Source organism: Pollicipes pollicipes, unplaced genomic scaffold, assembly GCF_011947565.3.
Source record: "Pollicipes pollicipes isolate AB1234 unplaced genomic scaffold, Ppol_2.1 Scaffold_4002;HRSCAF=4701_pilon_pilon_pilon, whole genome shotgun sequence".
In the NCBI taxonomy this organism is placed as follows: Eukaryota; Metazoa; Arthropoda; class Thecostraca; order Pollicipedomorpha; family Pollicipedidae; genus Pollicipes; species Pollicipes pollicipes.
Window position 1 is genome coordinate 27,989,916 of NW_023596420.1, and position 21,290 is coordinate 28,011,205.

The 21,290-nt window shown below is 53.5% G+C and overlaps 1 protein-coding gene across 5 annotated transcripts in view; it reads right to left on the reverse strand.

Annotated features, from left to right (window-relative positions):
* Positions 1–20,114, reverse strand: part of LOC119094026 (cyclin-dependent kinase-like 4) — a 38,462-nt gene extending 18,348 nt beyond the window's left edge. For 2 of the 5 annotated variants that reach the window (XM_037217089.1, XM_037217085.1), the window contains exons 1-5: positions 20,077–20,114; positions 12,298–12,425; positions 4,339–4,531; positions 3,719–3,840; positions 178–341 (exon numbers count right to left, since the gene is read on the reverse strand). In XM_037217089.1, coding sequence (XP_037072984.1) covers positions 178–341; positions 3,719–3,840; positions 4,339–4,531; positions 12,298–12,362 — 544 coding nt within the window. In that variant the 5' untranslated portion in view covers positions 12,363–12,425; positions 20,077–20,114. Of the gene's footprint in view, positions 1–177; positions 342–3,718; positions 3,841–4,338; positions 4,532–6,179; positions 6,319–11,503; positions 11,600–12,297; positions 12,426–20,065 lie in introns of those variants that run through there. The other 3 variants (XM_037217086.1, XM_037217090.1, XM_037217088.1) reach the window with 3 other exon arrangements.
* Between the last annotated feature and the right edge of the window lie 1,176 nt (positions 20,115–21,290).

Below are 21,290 nucleotides of genomic sequence, written 5' to 3' on the forward strand. Positions count from 1 at the left end.
CCTCGATGTTTCCTTTGTAATAAAACACAAATCCGTGTGGCATATAAAAAAGCACTAAGGCGTGAATCGATACGATCAGTGTCTTACCAGTTCAACAACACGAACAAGCACACGATGGCAGGCCTTGCCAGCGCATTCATGTAAAACGACAAGCAAAACCTCTTCAGACATGCGTACTCATGTTGCGGGCGAAGCCGAAGTCGCAGAGCTTGAGGACCTGGTTCTTGGTGAGTAGCAGGTTCTCAGGCTTGACGTCTCGATGGATGCAGTTGTTGGCGTGGCAATAGCTGATGGCCTGCAGCATCTGCCACGTGATCCGCTTCGTCAGCTCCTCCGGCACGCTGTGGCGACCGTGAGAGGAGGTTGGTCACGTAAAGAATAAGACATAGGTAAGACAGACCAGGTCGCAGGCCAATGAACACTGAGAGCCATGAATTAAGGTTAGTGCCATCATTGTGCGGTACCAGTAGGCGGTTAGGTAAACGCTGCTAACGTGTAAAAAAGACAAGGGCAGAATCAATAGCTGCCACTAATCCTGGGGATGCATGAAATGTGCTTCAACAACTGGATTCATTTCGTTGCCGAGCCAGTCATGTTGACTGGTACCACCAGAGAATCCTTCGCCATGCACGATGTCTCTAACATAAAACCAATGTTCTGGCACTAAGGTATACAGATCCAGGTCTCAACGGGTGAGTCGTTTCCTCGCCTGTGTTGGTCGAGTGAGCCCCAGAATTACCTGCCGTCTTTAAAAAATAACCATGCCAAAGTCCAACAGAAAGAGGCACCGTATCTCTACCGGCGAAGCTACAGGCAATATAGGGGCCAATGAACAACCGAGTCGGCAGACTTTTGCTGGTCAAAACAGGTCATTCGAGGAAGCTAGTGTATTTAAACTCCTGCTCAAATCCCTTTCTGTTCAGATATCTTCTCAAGACCGGTACCCGACATGAAACGACCAAAATGGCGACAAACAAAAGACGCATGACTTCTCAGAGAACGAAAAAGACAGCACCCAGTGAATACAGCCTGTGATACGGCGAATCAATGAGCCTGAGGGGCCGCGCCCGCTATCAGCGCTGTAGCTCGAACACCGCTTCTGCAGAACCAAACGCTTCGCTACAGAGGAAGCAGGCGACGCTAGATAACTCTTGTTGCGCTGCATCACAAAGTCGTTGATTTGTCCAGTGATTGTCGATTCATAAGGTAGAGATAAAAAGGAGTTTACCAGGCATCTCGTCTTTGGTACAGTTCGTGTAGGCTGACCTTCCATGAGCTAATCCTGACCCATGCTTGAGATCACGGCACCGACATTCAGCCTGGTGCAATTTAACCGAAAATTAGTGACGGTGTCTTATAATAAATTTTCGACGAAGCGCATTGATCATCAAGAACATGAGCACCGATCCTAACTGACATTAAATGTATAAAGAAGTCATGTCGCACAATCGACCAAGGGCAGGTAAAGCAAATACTCTCAGGCTGCGTCAGAATATTGAAGACGTAACCTTCATGCGACTCCTGCTCAACTCAACTCCAATACCTGCAACGCCGGGCTGCCTCAGGCATTTAAGATTGTCACAAACGCCTTCAATATGACTTGAGCTCGAGTACAAAAAAGGAAAAAAGATATCGTCATGTAGAAACTGTTCAATATTTATTTTTCAATGTCATGGAGATTCTGAGAATGCCGTCTCATGAAGGTCATTGTCTGGCGCCGCTAGCGCCATTATTTCGGTCTTCTCCGAGGCTATCGACTGTTCGTGGACGCAGGGCTCCGCTGATAGCTCATGGGGTGATATTACTTTGCTGATACCGCCGAGTGGCGGAGCCAATCAGTGGGGGTTCCCTGCACAATACTGCAGTGGTTTCTCTTTCGTCGCATCAATGGACTTCTTTGGAAATTGTTAAGGTCAGTACGGGTTAACCAATATGGGTGGTGTATGTAACTGAAACAAATATCGCCCACATAGGTCTGTGTTTGAGCAGTGCGAGAGGTACCAACGAATCAAATGATATCGCAACTGTGCTTACAGAAATGACCATGCACTTCAACCAATTTAATTTCAATAGATTAGATTTGAAAGGGATTGTAGCTGTTTTCTTCATGAAATATAATGTAACATTGTGCGTTTCACTCAGCTGAAAGCACGTCAGGACACGTTTAAGGTCAGCCAAATGCTCGTGGAGCCCGAAATCTTGGTAATCATTATGGTCAGAGCGTAGGCAGGTTACAATGTCTGTCGACGAAACTGTTTGTTTATCATAGGGGCGTTACGAGACACCCATCAAGCCTTAATGATGAACTCAGGCAGGCGACGTCATATAGCCCACTGTTGAGGCTATATGGCGTCGCCTGCCTCTTAGCCTGGCAGGAAGGATGAATCGAGCCCCGTACCTCTGGTTTCCCACACGTACAGCATAACTTGAAGAAAACGAGTCCGTGAGCAAGATTGGTTTCTCATACTGCAGTACGAGTCGTTTAACTTCACCGTCACTTTTTTCAGAAAAATGACGCATTCTACGTACCCAGCAGTCTATATAACGGCACATCCTGTTAAAACGATAACAAAAAATCATACTATCATACGTTAGATTCTGTCAATTCAGTTTAATAAGAAAGCTGCAATCATTTAGTGAAATGGCGCAAAATTGCCTCAGATAAATAAGACAAACATATTACGACACATCTGAGAAATAAAATAAACACAATTATTTCTGGGCAGATTTAATTGCACCGACATTCATCGCGTAAACTCAATATGGTACATGGAATGACAGACAGGGTCAAGGGTATTTGTGTTTTGTAGTGGAGCGTGCGCAATATAACGACAAAGATTGCCCGTGCTTTGGTACAATTAATATGACAAATTATCGACAAAAACAGAGCCATCACATTTGTTATAGATGGAAACTACTAGGTCGATGTGCTTCTACTAAAAAAATATCTTAATTTTGTGTACGTGAAGCAATTTGTGTGTTATATAGTGGGAACGGTCTTTGGTTTTTGCAACATTGCATGTGTCATAGCGAGAGCAAACCGCTGAGAACTCCCTGGACGGTCAGCTTCTTTCCAAGCACCAGAGCTATGCAATCCGGCGTGGTGATACTCATATGTCTGTGAAAATCTTACTAAACAGAAACAAAACAACGAAGAACAACCGAAGGCGTCCCTGCAAGTCAGTATCAACATCAGTCCGGTGGATTAGGTGGCCAAAGAACGTGATAATTGGGTCATCCAAAAGGCATATCATAAATATGCAAGAAGGAACGTTATTTTAAGAATGCCATTTGTAATTCAGGTTGAAAATGTCATAATACGTGATTAACATATTCCAAATCTGGCTTAGTGCGCAGCCTTACGTATAATGGTTGGAAGCTAGATTCAAAGAAACCGCTAGGTGCAAAATGCCTTCTGGCTATAGCCTTCGTCACTTAAAAAGCATACGTAGGTACCTCAAAGTTATCATCTGAAACATTCTCAATCACACGCTATGAAAGATAGCCATGGCGTACCAGCCTTTTTATAATTGATGAAAGATAAAGGCTACCTTCTCCTGAGTTGCCGCGACAGGGGGAAAGCCGGTGACATAAATGTTCCGCAATATTTGGTGCTCCTTTATCTGGACGTACACGCCGCGTCAATGACTGGTTGCGTTGGTTGCAGCAAAATTTAGGTAACGAGGAAAATAACCCACCATGCTCCGGTCGTCCTTACCCTTTTGGATGCTTCTCAAGCTCACTAAGCACGGTGTGGTCACAAAATTCGAAGACTAGATGTAACTTCTTTTTCCTTCGAAAAACTTCTATTAAGTTCACCAGGTTTGGATGCTTCAGTTGCTGTAATAGAAAATCAGCATTTGAAATAGTTTGAACAGATTTCATTCCAGCGCGAAGGCCCCCATACTTTAGGTCTACCTACACCATTTGCTGTACGGTCTTTGCATTCGGAATCTTGGAAAGCTCTTTAAGAAATTCAAAGAGGAGAAATGCATCTTGGGGAACGATGGCGACATATTATTAAAAACAGGGAAACCAAAAAAAACGAGTGCGTCGTAGTAAATGCCGACAAACTCGTATCAGAGACCGTCCGGGGTGACACGGGCACACAGCTCCACTTTAAGGAAGCATCGGCTAATATCATCTACACTTAATACGGAGGACGACAAAGGCACCTCTAAAAACTGTTGCACCTGCCAGGAACACAGCCGGACAGATGCTTAGAGGAAAACATCAGAACCCTTCCCGCGACTCAAAGGAACGGTCCAACGCGCAGCCCTTTACTCTGGAGTAGAGCAGGATAGCGCAAACCCCTTTCAAAACGCGCACTACACTCACCTTCAGCATGCGAATTTCTCTAAGGGCGATTTTACGTATGAGCGGGTCCTCTTCGGACTCCATGAACTTTTTGATGGCGACCAGCTGACCGGTTTCGGTGTTGCGGCACTTGTAGACCGCGCCGTACGAACCCTCGCCGATCTTACCCAGCTTCTCATACTTCTCCATGAAGTGGGATGACACGCGAGGCCGCCTGCGGACAGCAGGTCAGGTCAGAGAGGCATCTTCCAGGCCAGACAGGCGCCTGCCAGGTCAGAGAGGCTCCTGCCAGGTCAGGGGGCACCAGCCAGGTCAGAGTGGCACCAATCAGATCAGAGTGGAGCCTGTCAGGTCAGAGAGGCATTAGTCAAGTTAGAGTGGAACCAGTCAGGTCAGAGACGCCCACTTAGTTCAAAATGGCACTGGCCAGGTCGGAAAGGCACTGGTCAGGCCAGAGAAGCCCCGGTCAGGTCAGGGCGGAACCGGTATGACCGAGTGACACCGGTTACGTGGCCATACACCACTGGGTCACAGCAAGGGGCACTGAGGGAGTAGGTAAAGCGGATCAGGTGAGGACTGGACGCGCGTGGCGGGCTATCAAATGACTGCGGCCAATGACTGCTGGGTCAGTTACCAGCACAAGTACCGGCCAACGGATTTATCAGCGACGTCCTCTTACGAACCAATGTGAGCCGGGATTCACGATCGTAGTTCTGACGTCACACCCAATCGCCGACCTAAGCTACCCAACATATACGGTCAGCGACTTGAAGACCAGTCTGTGACGTAACTAGAGTCAGCCATATTAACACAGCAGTAGTTTTACAGATGAAATGGAGACGTCAGGGGCACACGAGATGAACACGATAGACAACACGACGCTGACTTTAATGAACAGCTGAATGCAGCATCTTAAACGTTTGGCTCACGCGCACAAAAGGAAATGTACGAAACCGAGCAGATCCCAACGATGAACACCGCACCACAGAGCCGCATTCGTTATCAAAGGGCAAGAAGGAATGTCATCTGCTGGCTGCCTGCTGCTGCATTCAGATATGTGCCGGCGGCACCGGAACGGTATCTCAACGGCGTATACCGAGCTCCAGTGGCCCTCCCTCCTCTGCAGAGAGCCTCGGCAGCGTGGCCGGTCCGCCGGAGTACGGAGTGCGGTCTGAAGCCGCTCTGAACTCGGCTCGGAGGACGGTCCGGCCGCAAGGAGCCGCAAACAGCTGCCGGATGCGCTGCCAGGAGCCGCAGATAGCTGAACTGCGCGCCGCCGGCTCGCTTCAGTGCCGTCCGGTCCGGCCGGCCCAGTTCTAAGAGGGCACGGTCGATGGGGCAGTGGGCCCGGGTCGCGGCGGCGGCGGGTCCCGACGCGAGCCGCGCGCCCGCCAAAGGTCAAGGCCGAGAAGATTGGCGCGGCGCCAGGGGCGGGGACATCGCCGCCCGGTGTCCGGCCCAAGTTTGTTTCATGGTCATTCTAAAGTGGTGCGATTAAAGCGGGAATTTACACCGTTAAATGTTGCTCGAGTTGTGAAGGCAACACTCACGGCGGGCAGTTATCGTGCAGCCCTTTCTATGGGGATACCGCCATAAAATGTCAGGACCAGCACGTTGTCGTCGGAGGTGAAACCTCGCAGTTCGTGCATGCCAGTGGAGCGGTGTCCGTGAGCAGGTCGGCTGGGGCTGCGCCACGGGACCAGTTTAAACGACGTTAAGCACATTTAGCTAGAAATCGCTGCGGAAGACACCAAAGAGCACATGGGCAGGGCTGTCGATAAGGAAGCACGCACTGTGCGCCGACCCTCACAAGCCCATCCCCGTCAGAGGAGCCGGAGTAGGCGGGAGGGCCCGGGTCTCACCTCTGACCAAAGAGCAGGTTCATTCCCCCGAGTGCCGGCAGAGCAGTGCCGCGCTGAATCTCCATCTACGGACCCATCCTGCGTCACCGACCTGCCTCATCGGCCCAGCCGGCTGCCTCACGCCCCAGCGGTCCCCGGCGGCGGCGCACCCGCCCGCCGCGTCTCCCCCGGCGCCGCGCAGGGCGAGCCGTCGGCGTGGTGCGGACGGCGCGGCGCGGGCGCGACGCGGCGCTGCTCGCCGGGCCTCTGGGACGCACCGCCGACCGCTCCAGCCGCGGCCGCCGACTGCCGCCGCCCTCCGCCACTGTTTACCAGTATTTGGCCGCGGTTACTATAGGCGACTGCCCCGGCCGCACCGGAGTCGGTATCGACCGGCGGCGCCGGGTACCGGGCCGCCGCCGGGCCCGGACGCCGCGGGCGCACGCACATCCGAGCCGCCGGCCGCCTCCTCCCCGGCCGGCCAGCGGATGGCGCCCGGCGAGTCAAGCAGCAGCGCTGGCCCACTGGCCGCCTCCTCCCCCGGTCGGCCAGCGGACGGCGCCCGGCGGGTCAAGGCAGCAGCGCTGGCCCACTGGCCGCCTGCTCCCCGGCCGGCCAGCGGACGGCGCCCGGCGAGTCAGGCAGCAGCGCTGGCCCACCGTCCGCCTGCTCCCCGGCCGGCCAGCGGACGGCGCCCGGCGAGTCAGGCAGCAGCGCTGGCCCACCGTCCGCCTGCTCTCCGACCGGCCAGCGGACGGCGCCCGGTGAGTCAGGCAGCAGCGCTGGCCCACCGTCCGCCTGCTCCCCGGCCGGCCAGCGGACGGCGCCCGGAGAGTCAGGCAGCAGCGCTGGCCCACCGTCCACCTGCTCCCCGACCGGCCAGCGGACGGCGCCCGGCGAGTCAGGCAGCAGCGCTGGCCCACCGTCCGCCTGCTCCCCGGCCGGCCAGCGGACGGCGCCTGGCGAGCCAGGCAGCAGCGCTGGCCCACCGTCCGCCTGCTCTCCGGCCGGCCAGCGGGCGGCGCCCGGTGAGTCAGGCAGCAGCGCTGGCCCGCTGGATCTACAGCGGACGGAACGGCGTGCGACGCTGGCATCGCAGAAGAAAGGCCGCTTACCGTAACTCCAGGTGGTGACAGGCCGCTACTGTCGATGGATGGAAGTCATGGTCTCTTTGCGCGTTTACCCGCAGCGGCCACGTGAGCTCGAGGCGCTGGCATTTAAACCGGCAGCGATTCTTAACAAAGTGCTCAAGGAATTTGTAAATAATTGGAATTTGGGCTATGCATGAATCTGGTGCGGCGTGTTCGAAGCCCTCCGCACCTTAAACTGCACCTTTCTCTGGAATCGGTCTCCGGTCTTCGTAATTGCCCGCAGCAATCATCTTTCGTTGCTTTTAAGACTCGATGGGTCAGAAATCAAGCAATTTAACATTTTCACACGCCTGATTCTATATTTGTTGGTCTAAAGAGATAACAGACGCCTTACTGATAGGGGCACGGGGTGGTGTCTCTCCACATTGCTGGCATGTATATCCGTGATAGCGTTCAGAGAACACCGACAAGGCACTTTGTAAGATGTGATCAACATTTACGTCGACTAATTTTGACGATGTGCTCATACCCCATCCCACTGACAAGAAATATTCGCTCACGTCACTTGTTCCGTGACGGGGGGTCCACTGGTCCAATGACCCAGCCAGTGAGGGGTAGCACGTTGGCGTTAGACGCGACTCTTACGTTTAGAGCACAAGCGAAGTGTAAATTTACGATCAAGGACACGGTGCGCATGAAAATGTCGAAACATGGCGGGTAAGACGTGTTGGATATTTTGGAGCCTGTCGTGCCAAATGCGTCTTGGTATGTTAAGGTGGCAGAGGCGGTGATGTCTTAAGGGCGTCATGCCTGGCAACACAGTTCGTTAGCTATGATTTTCTCATAATAAGCAGGTAATCTGAACTTCAGTAAGCAGTTTGTCAACCTGAGCACGCCACGACATGACTGACACATTGGCTGACACATTGATTGACGTGACTGACTTTTTCAACTTTTCTCCGGCTGTCACGCTAAGGGCTAAATTGCTTTCATAATGAAGGCACGAATAGGCGGTATAGCCCGTATCGTTTACCAATGGCCTGCGTTGAGGTAAAACACTTCTCAAAAAAGATTCCACTGCGAAGAGATAACTCCTCACAAAAATACCGCATATGAATCAGGAGGGTTTTGCCAACTTCCCATACATTTTCCACAACAACGATTGCATAAAAGGCCCCCGCCCATTTCAGCTTGCAGCATTTGATCCCTAGCAACGGTCGCAAACAAGACATCAAAAAGTAGGCCTAGCCCGCAAGTAATGGAGCAGCCACGTTGGTGATGTGACCACAACCATTAAGGAACTTTCAAAAGCAGACTCTGATTTAGATACTACATTTTGATGGCCTTCATCGATCTTAGTACTGCACATTCGTGACTGGGCCAGGACGTGCCCAATTTTGCGGACATACACATGCAAACGAAAGATCAGGAGCAGCTGCCTTTCCGATTAAATACTTTTGTTTCATGAGTTCTGAGAATACGTAATGAATAGTTTGTTGGTTGAAGTGAGCTTTCTGATGCTCCCTAGGCCGTTCGCAGGACAGTTGCAGGACATTTTAATTATACCGATCTGCAAAGACAACCGCAGCGAGGAACGCCAACGTATCAAAAGGTTTAAAACGACTTGATTCAAACAGGATGGAATGGAGCTACCCATCATGACGACTGGCCGGCGCGGTCTCTATGTGGGCGTCGAATGGGAACGGGCTTTCCAGCACTCTGAAGTGAGCCTTTTGTCAGCGTGTAAGCCATCGATTTTAAATGTGACATGCATCAATGTATTTTGAACACGGTATGGGCTGTTGGTAGATAACAATGAACAAATATAACGGACTCACCTATATGCAATCGCTTTAGGTGCACATCCGCCGTCAAATGTTATCAGAATGCCAGTGTTTGTGCATTCTAAAACAGCGTCCACACCACAATTAACAAACCTGAAGAAAACCAGGCATAGAATCAGTCGGATTAAACGAAACGCAACATAACCCATTCTGAGAAGGAAGGAAACGCTTGAACACAATGATGTCATTGCCGAGCCATGCGTTGAACACGTGGTTGTGCTTTGCGCCACTGTCAGGGCCGTATCGGCCGCAGGTTACGACAGTTGAAATATGGCTGGTGCTGATCTGTCAGTTAAGACGTGGGAACATCAATGCTGGACCGAGCAAAGTCAGGTCTAGACGCCCGTGGGCTGACGGGTGGAAGGCAGCGGTCTGGTTTGCGTGCTGCTAGGGAAACGAGCTGAACCGCCGTCAATATTTGTATATTGCATGGTAGCAACTGTGCGCTCCGCTCTTTCGTTGGGCTAGAACTTCGTAATTAACTTCTTGAGCATGTTATTTGTTATGAGGTCAGTGACGAAGCATCGTAATCTTCGTTGGGGGAGGAGAATGATCACACAAAATTGCTTCACTTACCCTCAAAATGCATACAACCAAAATTTTACCGGATTTAAGCTATTCTCCTCTCATGTTTTTTTCGAGGTGTTGCTGGAGTTACCCAACTGAAAAGAAAACACAGCCTTGTATGAGGCGCTTGCTTAGATGAATGCTGATGTCAAATGTCGTGCCTGCTACGTGCTACAGTTCAAAGCAGTGCGGCACCATACCGTGTCTCAACCAAGATGGTGGAGCGTTTAAGGATACCAGCTCTTTGGATAAGGCCGATGTGTCGGGAGCATGTTCCTGGTTTCCATTAGCTTCCGAACGGTAGTTTCGGAACAAATTACCATCCCAGAAATAATCGCTGGGTGACTGCTTAATCGCTTAATGTCTGCTCGTTTCCTCTGCATACGGAGAGTGCCGATTTTGAAGTGTTTCTGTCGCTTCTCAAGAAACAAAAACTAACTTTGGCCCAACGGCACCAAATCATTGCCCGGGCAACCTGCTCTGAGAGACTGTGTTCCTGGCACGCACGGCTCTGCGGTGATGTCGGGAGACATAGGTACTGACGTACTGTTTTGAATAACTACATGACTGGATGAACGCAGTTACATGACCGCCGGCACAATGAAGTGCACTGCACACTCCGTCGTACCATCCAGGCGCCGGGTGCTGACTCAGCTGAGTGCTGGGGCTCAGCTCTGCCACAGCCGCGGCTTCCACACCGCTGCACTCGTGCTCAGCAGCTGGTCCAAGGTTTGCGGGATCAATACGCCATTTGCAGCAACGCACCAGGGCCGGCTTAGCCTCCCCTCCCCGGCACCGTGCGCTTGAAATGCAGGACGGGACTAGATAAGTCTGAACTTGACACGAAATAGAAAAGTTGACGGAAAGTTGAGCCTTGCAGATCATGCATTATTAAGTTCTATTCCTCACCAGCCCACCACGAAACGAACTTGTTGTTGGAGTGCAGGACGAATAGAAAATGGCCAAAACCGGTGAGTTTTATTAGTTCTTGTTGTCTGAAACGACGTAAATCTATAATTCCAATAATATTTCTGTCATACAGATTGACATTATGGAATGCGTCGGCTTCTTAGGCCATTTTGCTGTATCACACAGATGCACTGTAACGGAAATGGTATCGTTTTTCCTATGCTATGCTGCTATGCTATTTGAAGTGCCGGCTCAAAGATACCGTGACCAGGCCATAGGTTCGCAGAAATGCGTCAGCGCGGAGAACAGGCAGGTAACGAAGAAAGGGGAGGGAGCTTATCAATAATGAGGACATGCCGCGGCTCTTTATGCTTGTAACTCAAAAACACCTTCAGCGAACGGTCTCTTCAAGCAAAAGAGAAAAAAAAATGTGTAATGAAAAAGGAAAGTCCAGGGCAACAAGCACCAAAGTACAAATTTATGGCATCTTTCACATTTTTAGCTTTGAGTTACGCTATTCAGGTTGACGCCAGGGACGACAAGTATCTGAAGTAGTCTCGCTCGATTCGGCGTGCATTTTTAGCTGACTCCAGACACACGACGTTTCAGAATGGCAAAAGCTCTCCAACATTTGGCGCCCGGCCCTGGCCAATGCCGCCGGCACTGCCGCCGCCGCCGCCGTCAACGCCGTTCCGGCCGCCACTGCCGCCGCCGTCGACGCCGCTGGCGACGCTACCGCCGCTGCCGCTGGCGACGCCGCCGTCGCTGCCGCCTGCGAGCGCCATCGACCGTGCGACCGGAGGCGTTTGCGGCGACCTGCAGAGCGTCTGCAGCAACCGGAGGCGTCTGCACCGAGCGGCGGCGCGTCTACGGCGAGCGACGGGGCGTCTGCGACGACTGGCGGCGCGTCTGCGGCGACCGGCAGCGCACTCACCGGTCGGGGGTAGACCTCGGGCCCGGAGAACCCATGAGGGAGCCGGGGGACGGCTGGTAGCCGTCTCGGGACGGGGCGTCTCGTGGGTGCGCCGCGAGACGGCCGCTCGGTGCCGCTGGCCGTCGCCTCTGGCGTGGGCGCGCTGCCGTACACACCCCGGAGCGCAGGGTACGTGCCAGGGGCGGCGCCCGGTCAAGGTCAGGTGGCGAACGCCGGTGGCAGGGTCGCGACGTGACGGGCGGCGAGAAATGCTGTCTGTCTGCCCTCTTTGGGGAGGGGCTGTCGGGAAAGAAGCGACACAGCGGTGTCCGTGGGGACGCCCCTGGCCACGTTCAATACGGACGCCGGCAGCCTTCGGCTAACTCGTCATCGTAATCTGTCGTACCTAGTGACGCACGTCATATGACGTCACGTTGCCTAGCGACGGCCGCTGGTGCGGCGTCGTCGATGTCTGCGCGCGTGTCTGCGTGGTCCGAGGTTGGGCACCGGAAGGGTATGCTAATCGGAGCTTTCACGCGAGCAGCCGCCTGGCAGCGGCAGCCAAATAGCCGTGGGCTCCAAAACTGCGCCGCATCGATCGTCGATGTGGTCAACAGGACCCTACCGGACGTCTCCTGCATCTGACGCACGCTTCTGGACGGAAATGAGGAAACGGCACTGTTTCGTCACCACTGGTGACGATGCTGGGATGTAAAGGACTAGTGCCTTGTGCCATGACGCCTGTCAGCCTGAGTAAGGTGGGCTGAAACAGACACACAGTGGAGAATTACGTCTGTGGCCGCGACCAGACTCACCTCTTTAGTACTGAACGTTGCTCTGTCCAAAGTTTGAGGCGCTGCTCCCAGAAGGCCCGGTCCATGGTGTCATTTTGACTTCATTTGACCTCAGGTCGCCTTGTACCTCGGAAAGACCGACGATGCACCTGAAAAAAACACTCGTTGAGCTGTATCGCCCCTTTTTCATATCGGCAGGCACACTGTTTCAAAGGACTGCGCATGTTATTAGTTCAACTTAAATGCCAAAGTAGACTCTTGTGACTACTTGCTCTGTGAGCCTACCATTTAAAAAGGTATCCCAGATGGCTGGGCAGGATGTAACGGAGCGGTATTACTTCAGTTTACGTTTTCTCTTTCCAGAAAGAAATATCATCAATAGCGGTGCAAGAATATCGTCGAAACAGTAATGAGATCCGTATTTATGAGTTGTTTACCAAACGGTTTCAAAACGCTTTCACAAACATTTTCAGCATTTTGCCGGCTGCGCTTCTGTAGAAAAAGAGCGTGAGACATCAAGCAAAACAATGTGAAGAAGAAGCAACCATCACTAATGACATACCCCGTGTGGTGAATTTCACAGCTACTTAGTAGGTTGGGAAGCATAAAAGTTCAGAAGGTACGAGGCATATCAGGCCCATGGCTCTGACAAAGCACATCACTCACACCTGTCGTGCCACACGTGTACGAGATACTGGTCATTTCCTTCATGTAATCCCGCCTCTTATCACAACGTGGACGTGACGTGCCGTAAAGCCACAATCCCATTGAAGGCAAAATCGGCTGGTGGCCCGTTGGCATCGCTGTTCCGCGGCGTGTTTGGCCAACAGCGCGCGGCCCCGCCGCCGCCCCGGGCCGGCTGGGTCGCGGATCACCCCGGCGATGGCCCCAAACACGGTGGCGCTGGCCGTGTGGCCGCCAAGCCGCCGCCGTTGCCCGGCGGCACCAGGTCAAACCGCCGCCAGGCGTGAACCCCGTGAACCCGCCGCGCGACTTGTTTGTTCCTCCACCAAACAGCCCGCGTCGAATGGTCTTCGTCTATTGACATGGCTGTGTTGGCGAAATGGCCTTGCTGGCTGTAACGAACGACCCACTCGGCTGGCGACGGCGTGCCTATGTAGGTGGTGGAATGAAGATGGTGGGAGGAAGGTGACGTCGGTTTGATAGTCACTGCTGGGCTATTTTCTCATTTCCTGATGGTCAAAAATGATGACGTTCGTCGGGGTACCGCCCTTTGCTGGGAAGCCGTTCACGGTCGATGTGTTGTACAGCAAGCAGCGCAGCGTGACGTCCGTACAACGGGTGCCGGCAGTGTGGTGGCTAAGCTGCGTGCCTGGGAAGCCAGTGCGGGGCTCGGTTCGCCACGGTGCCCGGGCTGATCAGCTCCGAGAGTCCGTCGGCACTGGGAAGACCGTTTTCTCCCCGGCGACGTGCACTTTAACGCGTTGGATATCAGCTCGCCCCACATACGTCTTTATTCCGGCATCACCAGCGAGCTAAACATGGTGCAGCTGGCGGATGTTCCGACTCACCTTGATCCAATCCATCAGCACTGGGTCACATCATCACCAACAGCGTAACCCCACACCTAAGGTCAACGTCTTTCCCGACGTCATCAGCGAGCATCAGCCTGCCGTCATGAGCGCACATCTGAGTCGTGTCCGGAGGAACCCTCAGTGGTATATTCTGCGCAGCTAGAAACGCACAGACTGGAGTGCCACATGTCTCGATTTTCTGTCATCTGACTGGAGCTAGGTGGATGACGCCATTGACGTCAACGCGTCCCTGCAGCACTTCAGGACTGTGTGGAACGCCGTGATGAGCCTCGACTGCCCAGTTAGAATACGCGCCTCCAAGCCGCACTGCCCCTGCTTGACCGACGACCCGGCCGTGCCAGAGCTCATATCCGAGCGGGACAGCGCGCGCGACACCTGGCTGTGCCTGCGCACACCAGAGACCTGAGTCGGCGGCTTCGCAATCAAATTAAGAGCCGCCTTATTGCAGCAAGGCGCGAGTTCCTTTACGGTGATATAGCGCATGGTGGCTGCCGCGGCCTCCGGTCTGCCTTCAAGAGGTTTGTCATGGCAGCTTCGACGCCGGTCGAGGCCGCGTTTGCGGTGAGCCCCGAGGAGGCCGAGACGACGGCGGACAAGCTTAACCGCCACTTCGCTGCCGTGAGGCTCCGCATGGCGGCCAAACTGCGGAGCGCAGTGAACGCCAGTTCCAAGAACTCCGGACCGCCCACCGTTTGCGCCGCTTCTCGTTCCGACCTGCGACGCTACCAGAGCTGTCACGGTGTGTTCAGCGCATGAGCACGTCGCAGGTGACGGGCCTGGATGAAGTCGCACTCCAGGCTGTGGGGGAATGTTTTTTAGCCGTCGGTCCCCATCTTTTAAAACTCATCAAACTGGCTCTCGTGACCAAAATTGTCCCAGATAGCTGGAAGACATGTGTTGCATCAGTTCCAAAGTCAGGTGATCTGGTTGTACCGTCCAATAAAAGGCTCATATTCCTACTCAGCGTGCTATCTAAGATCTTAGAAAAGGTAGCTTGCACACGAATAACGGAATAATTGAACGTGACAGCGCTGCTGCATCCATCCCCGTATGCCTATAGGCCGCGCCACTCGACCGAGGATGCCGTGCTCGCCGCAGTCGAACGCCTGGCCACCAACACCGACTACGGTCTTGTAAGGTCGGTAACGACGAACGGTTTGTCAAAGGCATTCAATATCGTCGACCGCAACGTTCTCCTCACCAACTGCCTTGGTATGGCGTTGCCGATGTGGGATGGTTTAGAAGCTATTTGGGTGTTCGAGGACAGGTGGCGCGTGGAGGGCGGCTCACTTTTCCCATGTCGTGCGGCGTACCCCAGGGCTCGATCATCGGTCCAATTTTGTTCATTTTGTTTACCAACGATCTATATGGATATCTGACTCGTAGCCGCCTCATCTCTCACGCTGACGACACCAAGCACGTGGACTGACCCTGACGGACCGGGTCTCGCAGACCTCAAAACCAGACTGGGACTTTCCATGCATGAGCTTCAGAACTGGTTCAGTGTCAATTCCCTCTAAATGAACGAAACGAAAACTGTTTTTACGCTAGTTGGGTCAAAACAAAATTTTACAAGGTCAGCTGAACCCCTCTCAAGCTAAACAATTTGAATGTGCATGCCTCATGTAGCATCAAAATCCCCGCCGTAATAGTTGACTCCGGTCTATCATGGAGTGCCCGCATCACGAGCGTCGTGAACAAATACGATGGCGTCATCATTTCTCTGTACAAATTCCGTCATTACTTTATTTCAGATCTTCCCAAAAGCGTCATCCAGGCGCACGCCTTCCCTCATATTACGTACTGCCTATGTGTGTGGGGTGGGGCGAACAAAAGTTAACCACACAAAATTCAAAAGTAATCACCTTTGTTGCAAGAGTATTTACCGGCTCCAAAAAAACACCATCATCTAACTCCGGCTCTGAATTCCCTTGGATCGCTAAGGAACGAGGTCATGGAGGCGCACCACGCCGTGATAAAAGTGTTGAAGACGCTGAAGGAGGTCAGCGCACCTCAAGTGTCGAAGACGCTGAAGGAGGTCAGCGCATCTCAAGTGTCGAAGACGGTGAAAGAGGTCAGCGCATCTCAAGTGTTGAAGACGCTGAAAGAGGTCAGCGCATCTCAAGTGTTGAAGACGCTGAAAGAGGTCAGCGCATCTCAAGTGTCGAAGACGCTGAAGGAGGTCAGCGCGCCTCAAGTGTCGAAGACGCTGAAGGAGGTCAGCGCACCTCAAGAGGTCCGCACGCCTTTTGCCCCAAGCGCCGCTGTTTCGAGTCGTGAGACGCACATCTCGGACAAAGGTCATCTGCACCCGCGCAGACACCGACTGACCGTCACACATAGGGCGTTGTGGTATCGAGATGGAGCAGCCTGTAACCGGCTGCCTTTGTGCGTCCGGCATGGCACAACACTGAGCGCGCTTAAGGCCGCCATACGCGATGCGATTTTAACCACTGATAACTGATCTGATCCGGCCCATAGTGCATTGACAGGTCTGTTTTAGCTCTTTGACCACTGCTCGTATCATATGTGTATACGTTTTGTGTGCGCCTTTTCATACTGCGCCTGTATAACCTGCAACTGCAATAGCCACCATGTGGGTGGTTTCCAGTACACTTACGCTGATATTACATTCCGCCTTTCTGTCAGGGAACGAGACTGACGACGCCATAAAGCCTCATCGGCTGAGTGCGTCGTAAAGCCACGGTGGTGCAGTGTCCATACAATGACTGGATTCAGGCTCACCGCCCACACAAGTAGTGCGGATATCATTCCCTTAATCCCTCTAAAAACTGTACCTCATTATCAATTATTGTGAAGAAGGTTACGTTTCAGTTTAACAACAAAAACACAGCTGTGTTGTAAAACCACAGGCCAAGCGAGCGCGTGCATTTACGCTCCTTTGACCACGCTATATCGACGGGGATCGACATAAACGCTCATCGGAATTCCAGCACAACAGCGAGTCGCACCGGATATCTCCCCCCGCCCCCTCCCATATCGCGTAGCTTGTGCAGCAGGACCAGCGTAAGAGGGGTATTTGGGCCGCTCGCTCGCGACATGAGGCATTGGTTGAGCGCGCAGATGGGCTTCAGACTGCGCGCAGATGACCCGTCAGACTGCGCGCAGATGACCCGCCAGACTGCGCGCAGATGGGTGTCAGATTGCGCGCAGATAGCCCGTCAGACCGCGCACCGAGCCCCGACACGTTGGGGGTGGTTGAAGCCCCGAGGAGGGAAGCAGTGAAGCATGGCGAGGCTGCCTCTTCCATTCGTCAAGAAAGCATGCAGCGAAAGAAAACTGGGAGGTGGTGGCTAGTATTAGACGTCCAAGACTTCGTGAGAAGTCTCTTTACAGTAATAGCAAGAGAGATGTCCAGGTCCTCCACGAACAGTGTCATGGCCTAACAGTCATCAATCAAGTCAGGCCTTTGCTGCTAGTGTTAATCTTCGAGCTCAGTCCGGAGAAAGACGTGAACAAAGCGACTGCATCAAACGTCCCATTGTGTCGCTACACATTTTAGGTAAAGCGGTCGCAAGAATGCTTTAGCATTGCTGGAGTTAACACGTGATGCACAGGTGCTTGCGCTGTTTGTTTAGACAGCTGGTCACCATGGCCTGCAGCGGGGTCTGCATGTTGACCTTTGAATGAAAGCAATGTCGTCAGCCACCGCGTATAGTATAAAGGCCTGCATATTTCCACAGCAACTGCACGCGTGCGCCTACACCTCTGTCCGCCACCGAAGACGGAGACAGCGTCTGCCTGTCCGCACAGCACCTGCGTGACGATGCACTCCTCTTCGCCGCAGCAGACGGCGACAGGGTCTGCCTGTCCGCACAGCACCTGCGTGACGCTGCACTCCTCTTCGTCGCAGCAGACGGGGACAGCGTCTGCCTGTCCGCACAGCACCTGCGTGACGCTGCACTTCTCTTCGCCGCAGCAGACGGCGACAGGGTCTGCCTGTTTACACAGCCCCTGCGGCCGTGTCGTCCGCACCGCGACAGCGGACCCACATCGACCGGTGTCCGCGGCGGAGGGCGCTGAAGAGCACGGGCGCTGAAGGTGAATGGCGGGCGGCGGTATTATGCGGGCCTCGGTCGATAGCCGCACAGCGTTTGCCTTCCAGGGAACTGGCGCGCCCGAGTGCAAAACAGTTCGGCCCAAGGGGCGCGCCTATTAGCGGGCATCAGGCGGAAAACCGAGCCGACGGGCCAGGGGCGGAAGCCGGACGGGTGCCGGTAGCCGACAGGCCAGGCACGGAAGCCGGGCGGATGCCCGTAGCCGACGGGCCAGGCACGGAAGCCGGGCGGATGCCCGTAGCCGACGGGCCAGGCACGGAAGCCGGGCGGATGCCCGTAGCCGACGGGCCAGGCACGGATGCCGTGGGGATGCCGGTTTCGTACCACGTGTATTGAGAGTGGCATTGGGAAATGGTATCACTCTGGATTCCGTGCACTGCACTGCTGGGCGAGGACCTGTGCAACAGCTTGCACAGGTATTCAGGCGATATCTGGCCTTTGACATCAGTGCAATCCAATGGGAGTGGTGCTTAAACGGATTGGTCCTGCCAAAGAAGGTGTCAAGCTTTATTTCCCATGGGTCAAACAAAGATGGTGATTTAAAAAGCGGACTTCGACCATGCAAATGCCAGCAGCGAAAAGGGCCATATTAGCACGGTCCCTTTTCACAGACCGTCAACTTCTGGACAAAGGTATCGCTTTAATCAGAAGGGCCACTTTGTAGCATTATAGCTCTCCATGGCGTTCATGTCCAAACTCAAGCCCTGTCCACAGATGACAGCGTAAAGAGAAACGCCAGATCACTTTGGAAACGTCAGATACCAGAGCGATAGTGAGAGCTGCGGCAGCTTTCTGTGCATGCAAAGCGAAGCTATTGTCTGTGGGTCCAATCCCTTTGACCTCACACATGCCAGTGTGAAGGAGCATTTTCCAACGTGAGAACAAAATGCGGAAGGTTCTAGCTAGTCTTTGATACTCTGATTAAAAACCAAATCAGGTTTATATTGATCAGATTTTACCCTAGTGGATTGTGAACTAATATATTCCATCTCTCCACCGACTTTCCTGTTTTGTATTCCAACACAATTCCGCCCAAAAGTTGGTTTTTATTTTACTAACATGAAGTTAGGGCCACCTTTTCGCCTCTTTTTTGGCTTGGAACATTTTCTTTGCTCTGGTTACGATAGCAGTTTCCAGAATGGGTGAGGTTCGAGCCGGGCTGGACAGGACCCAGCAGGACTGGACCCCAGCATGGGACCGGACAAGACAAGACATACAGGACCTCAGGACAGGACAGACAGGACCCCAAGACGGGACAGACAGGGCCCCAGGACAGGACAGACAGGACGCCAAGACAGAACAGACAGGCCCCCTCAAGCGGAAAATGCTCTCATATTTCAAGTAAGACTAAAACGGCCTGTGGGTTTGTTTGTGTCTTCCAGAATACATCAACTTAGCATCCAGCTCCTGTCTCAATGCCGTCGCACAGAGGAGGTCCCCGAAATACAAGCGCACATGTGCTGCGTGACCACCGGGCGCCACCTGATTTGGGTGTTAACAGTCTATGTAGCACGATGAAGTTCATGAGTTCATACGAAACTGTAGCAGCCAATAAAACAGCACAAACACGTTTTTCACATGCCTAGTAGCTTCCATGAACAGGAAACCTATCGTTTCTCTGTTGTCAGACGAACAGATGGTTTTTTGTCGTGTATCAACGCATTTGACGACTTCATAAAGTGTGACACCCGTTAATTTTGGTCACTGTAGTAAAAGCGACGTTGACTAGCTCAGCTGTATTCTGCTTCTAATTCAACCCTCTAGAACTGAAGCGCAGTTACAGAGCTTCGTTCGGTAAAACAAATGAGTGAGATGCATTTTTAGAGATCCTCTAATATGGTGTAGGCTGGCAGCGAGACGCGAGTGTTCGTGTGCTGCTGTCATGTCCAACTGTTATGAGGCCAACCCCAAATGACAGGCATATGAGGCTGGTTAGACTCGTGCGCGAGCTCAAACGGATGAACGCGATGGCTTCTGCCAGTGCACTCGCCCACAGAAAGTGCAGCACACCACGCCAGATGCCCTATAGTCACACCTTCACCGGAACCACCGTGCCCCCCCCCCCCCGCCCCGGTCCTGTGTTTGGGCAGCTGTCTAGCAGCGCGCTCGTTAACAGGCCTGACGGCGGCCGCTTCCGGCCGTCTCGCGGCTGACCTGCGCCTCACCTCCGGCCCGGCGTCAGAGACTGAGCCCCGCCGCCGGCGCGCTGACGGCCCTCCGCAGCCGGCCGGCCACCGCAGGTCGCTCCCCGGCCACTGGGCGCCGCTCCGCAGGCCGTGCGTGCGGCCCTCCCACCGTCCAGCGACGACTGCCGGCCGCGGCCCCGGCCCCGGCCCCAGCCCCAGGCGCGCCCGTCCTGACCTCTGGCGACGCCCGCGGCGATGGCGCCGGCGGTGGGGGCGGCCCGACTGCGACGGCATTCTCGTCGTCGGTGCCGCCGTGCATGGCGTGGGTGGAGGAACGCCAGTAGCGAGGCCTGTTGCGCGGTGATCTGATGGTATGCTGATGCAAATTTAGATTTAGATTGGAGACGCGCGAGGCATGACTATCTGAGAGGTGGTTACACCCGACAATGCTGCCATGTCCGACAGTGCTTGGTGGGGTATGGGGTATTCGGCGGATTTGTTGCTGTCGTATGCATGTACTGTGACAATACACGTGATCGATATGACACAAGTTTTCTAATATAAGCCGCTGCTCTCAACTTTTGCGCAGGCATATTTTTGCATTGTGTCTTAAAAACATTAAACCACGTACGTTACCATGCTTAATGGCACAAAGCCCAAGAGTTAACACAAGGCGTAACCTCGCTATGTACGCTATAAGCAATCTAAAAAATTATAAGTTTGTTTCTACACAACACCAAGTTTGAACAACTTGAAAGTGTTGTACCTAATCATCCCGCTATAACGCAAGGATGAGCAGTGCGGTATCAAATTCAGCGCAAACTCTGTTCTCAAAATGGTGTAAAAGCCGCTGCATCATTACAGAGCCCTACAATGCTCGTTCACAGTCTTAAGCATATTTTACAGACGACTTTGCCAGCTTTCTCGTGATTCTGGATCGGGTTTCTCGTTCCTGTTCTGTTTCCCAGGCATGCCTGAGCACGGAGGCCTCCGGCAGTGTCCATCACAGGTCGGAGTCTCGAAAACGAATGAACGGCTTTGCCTGTCGTGGTGCTTTAGAAAACCTCTCACGCAGGGACAGGCTTTGCCTGTGCGGACCTTTGTCCAGTGCGTGACATGTGACTTCGTGCTGCTTGTGTCCCTGTTCGCAGCGCCTCTCGCGCAATACAGTCCTGGACGACCCCAGCGCTTATCATTCCCACCCAAACGGCCACGCTCCTAGGAGCTTGTGTTATGCAGATACCGGACGTCAG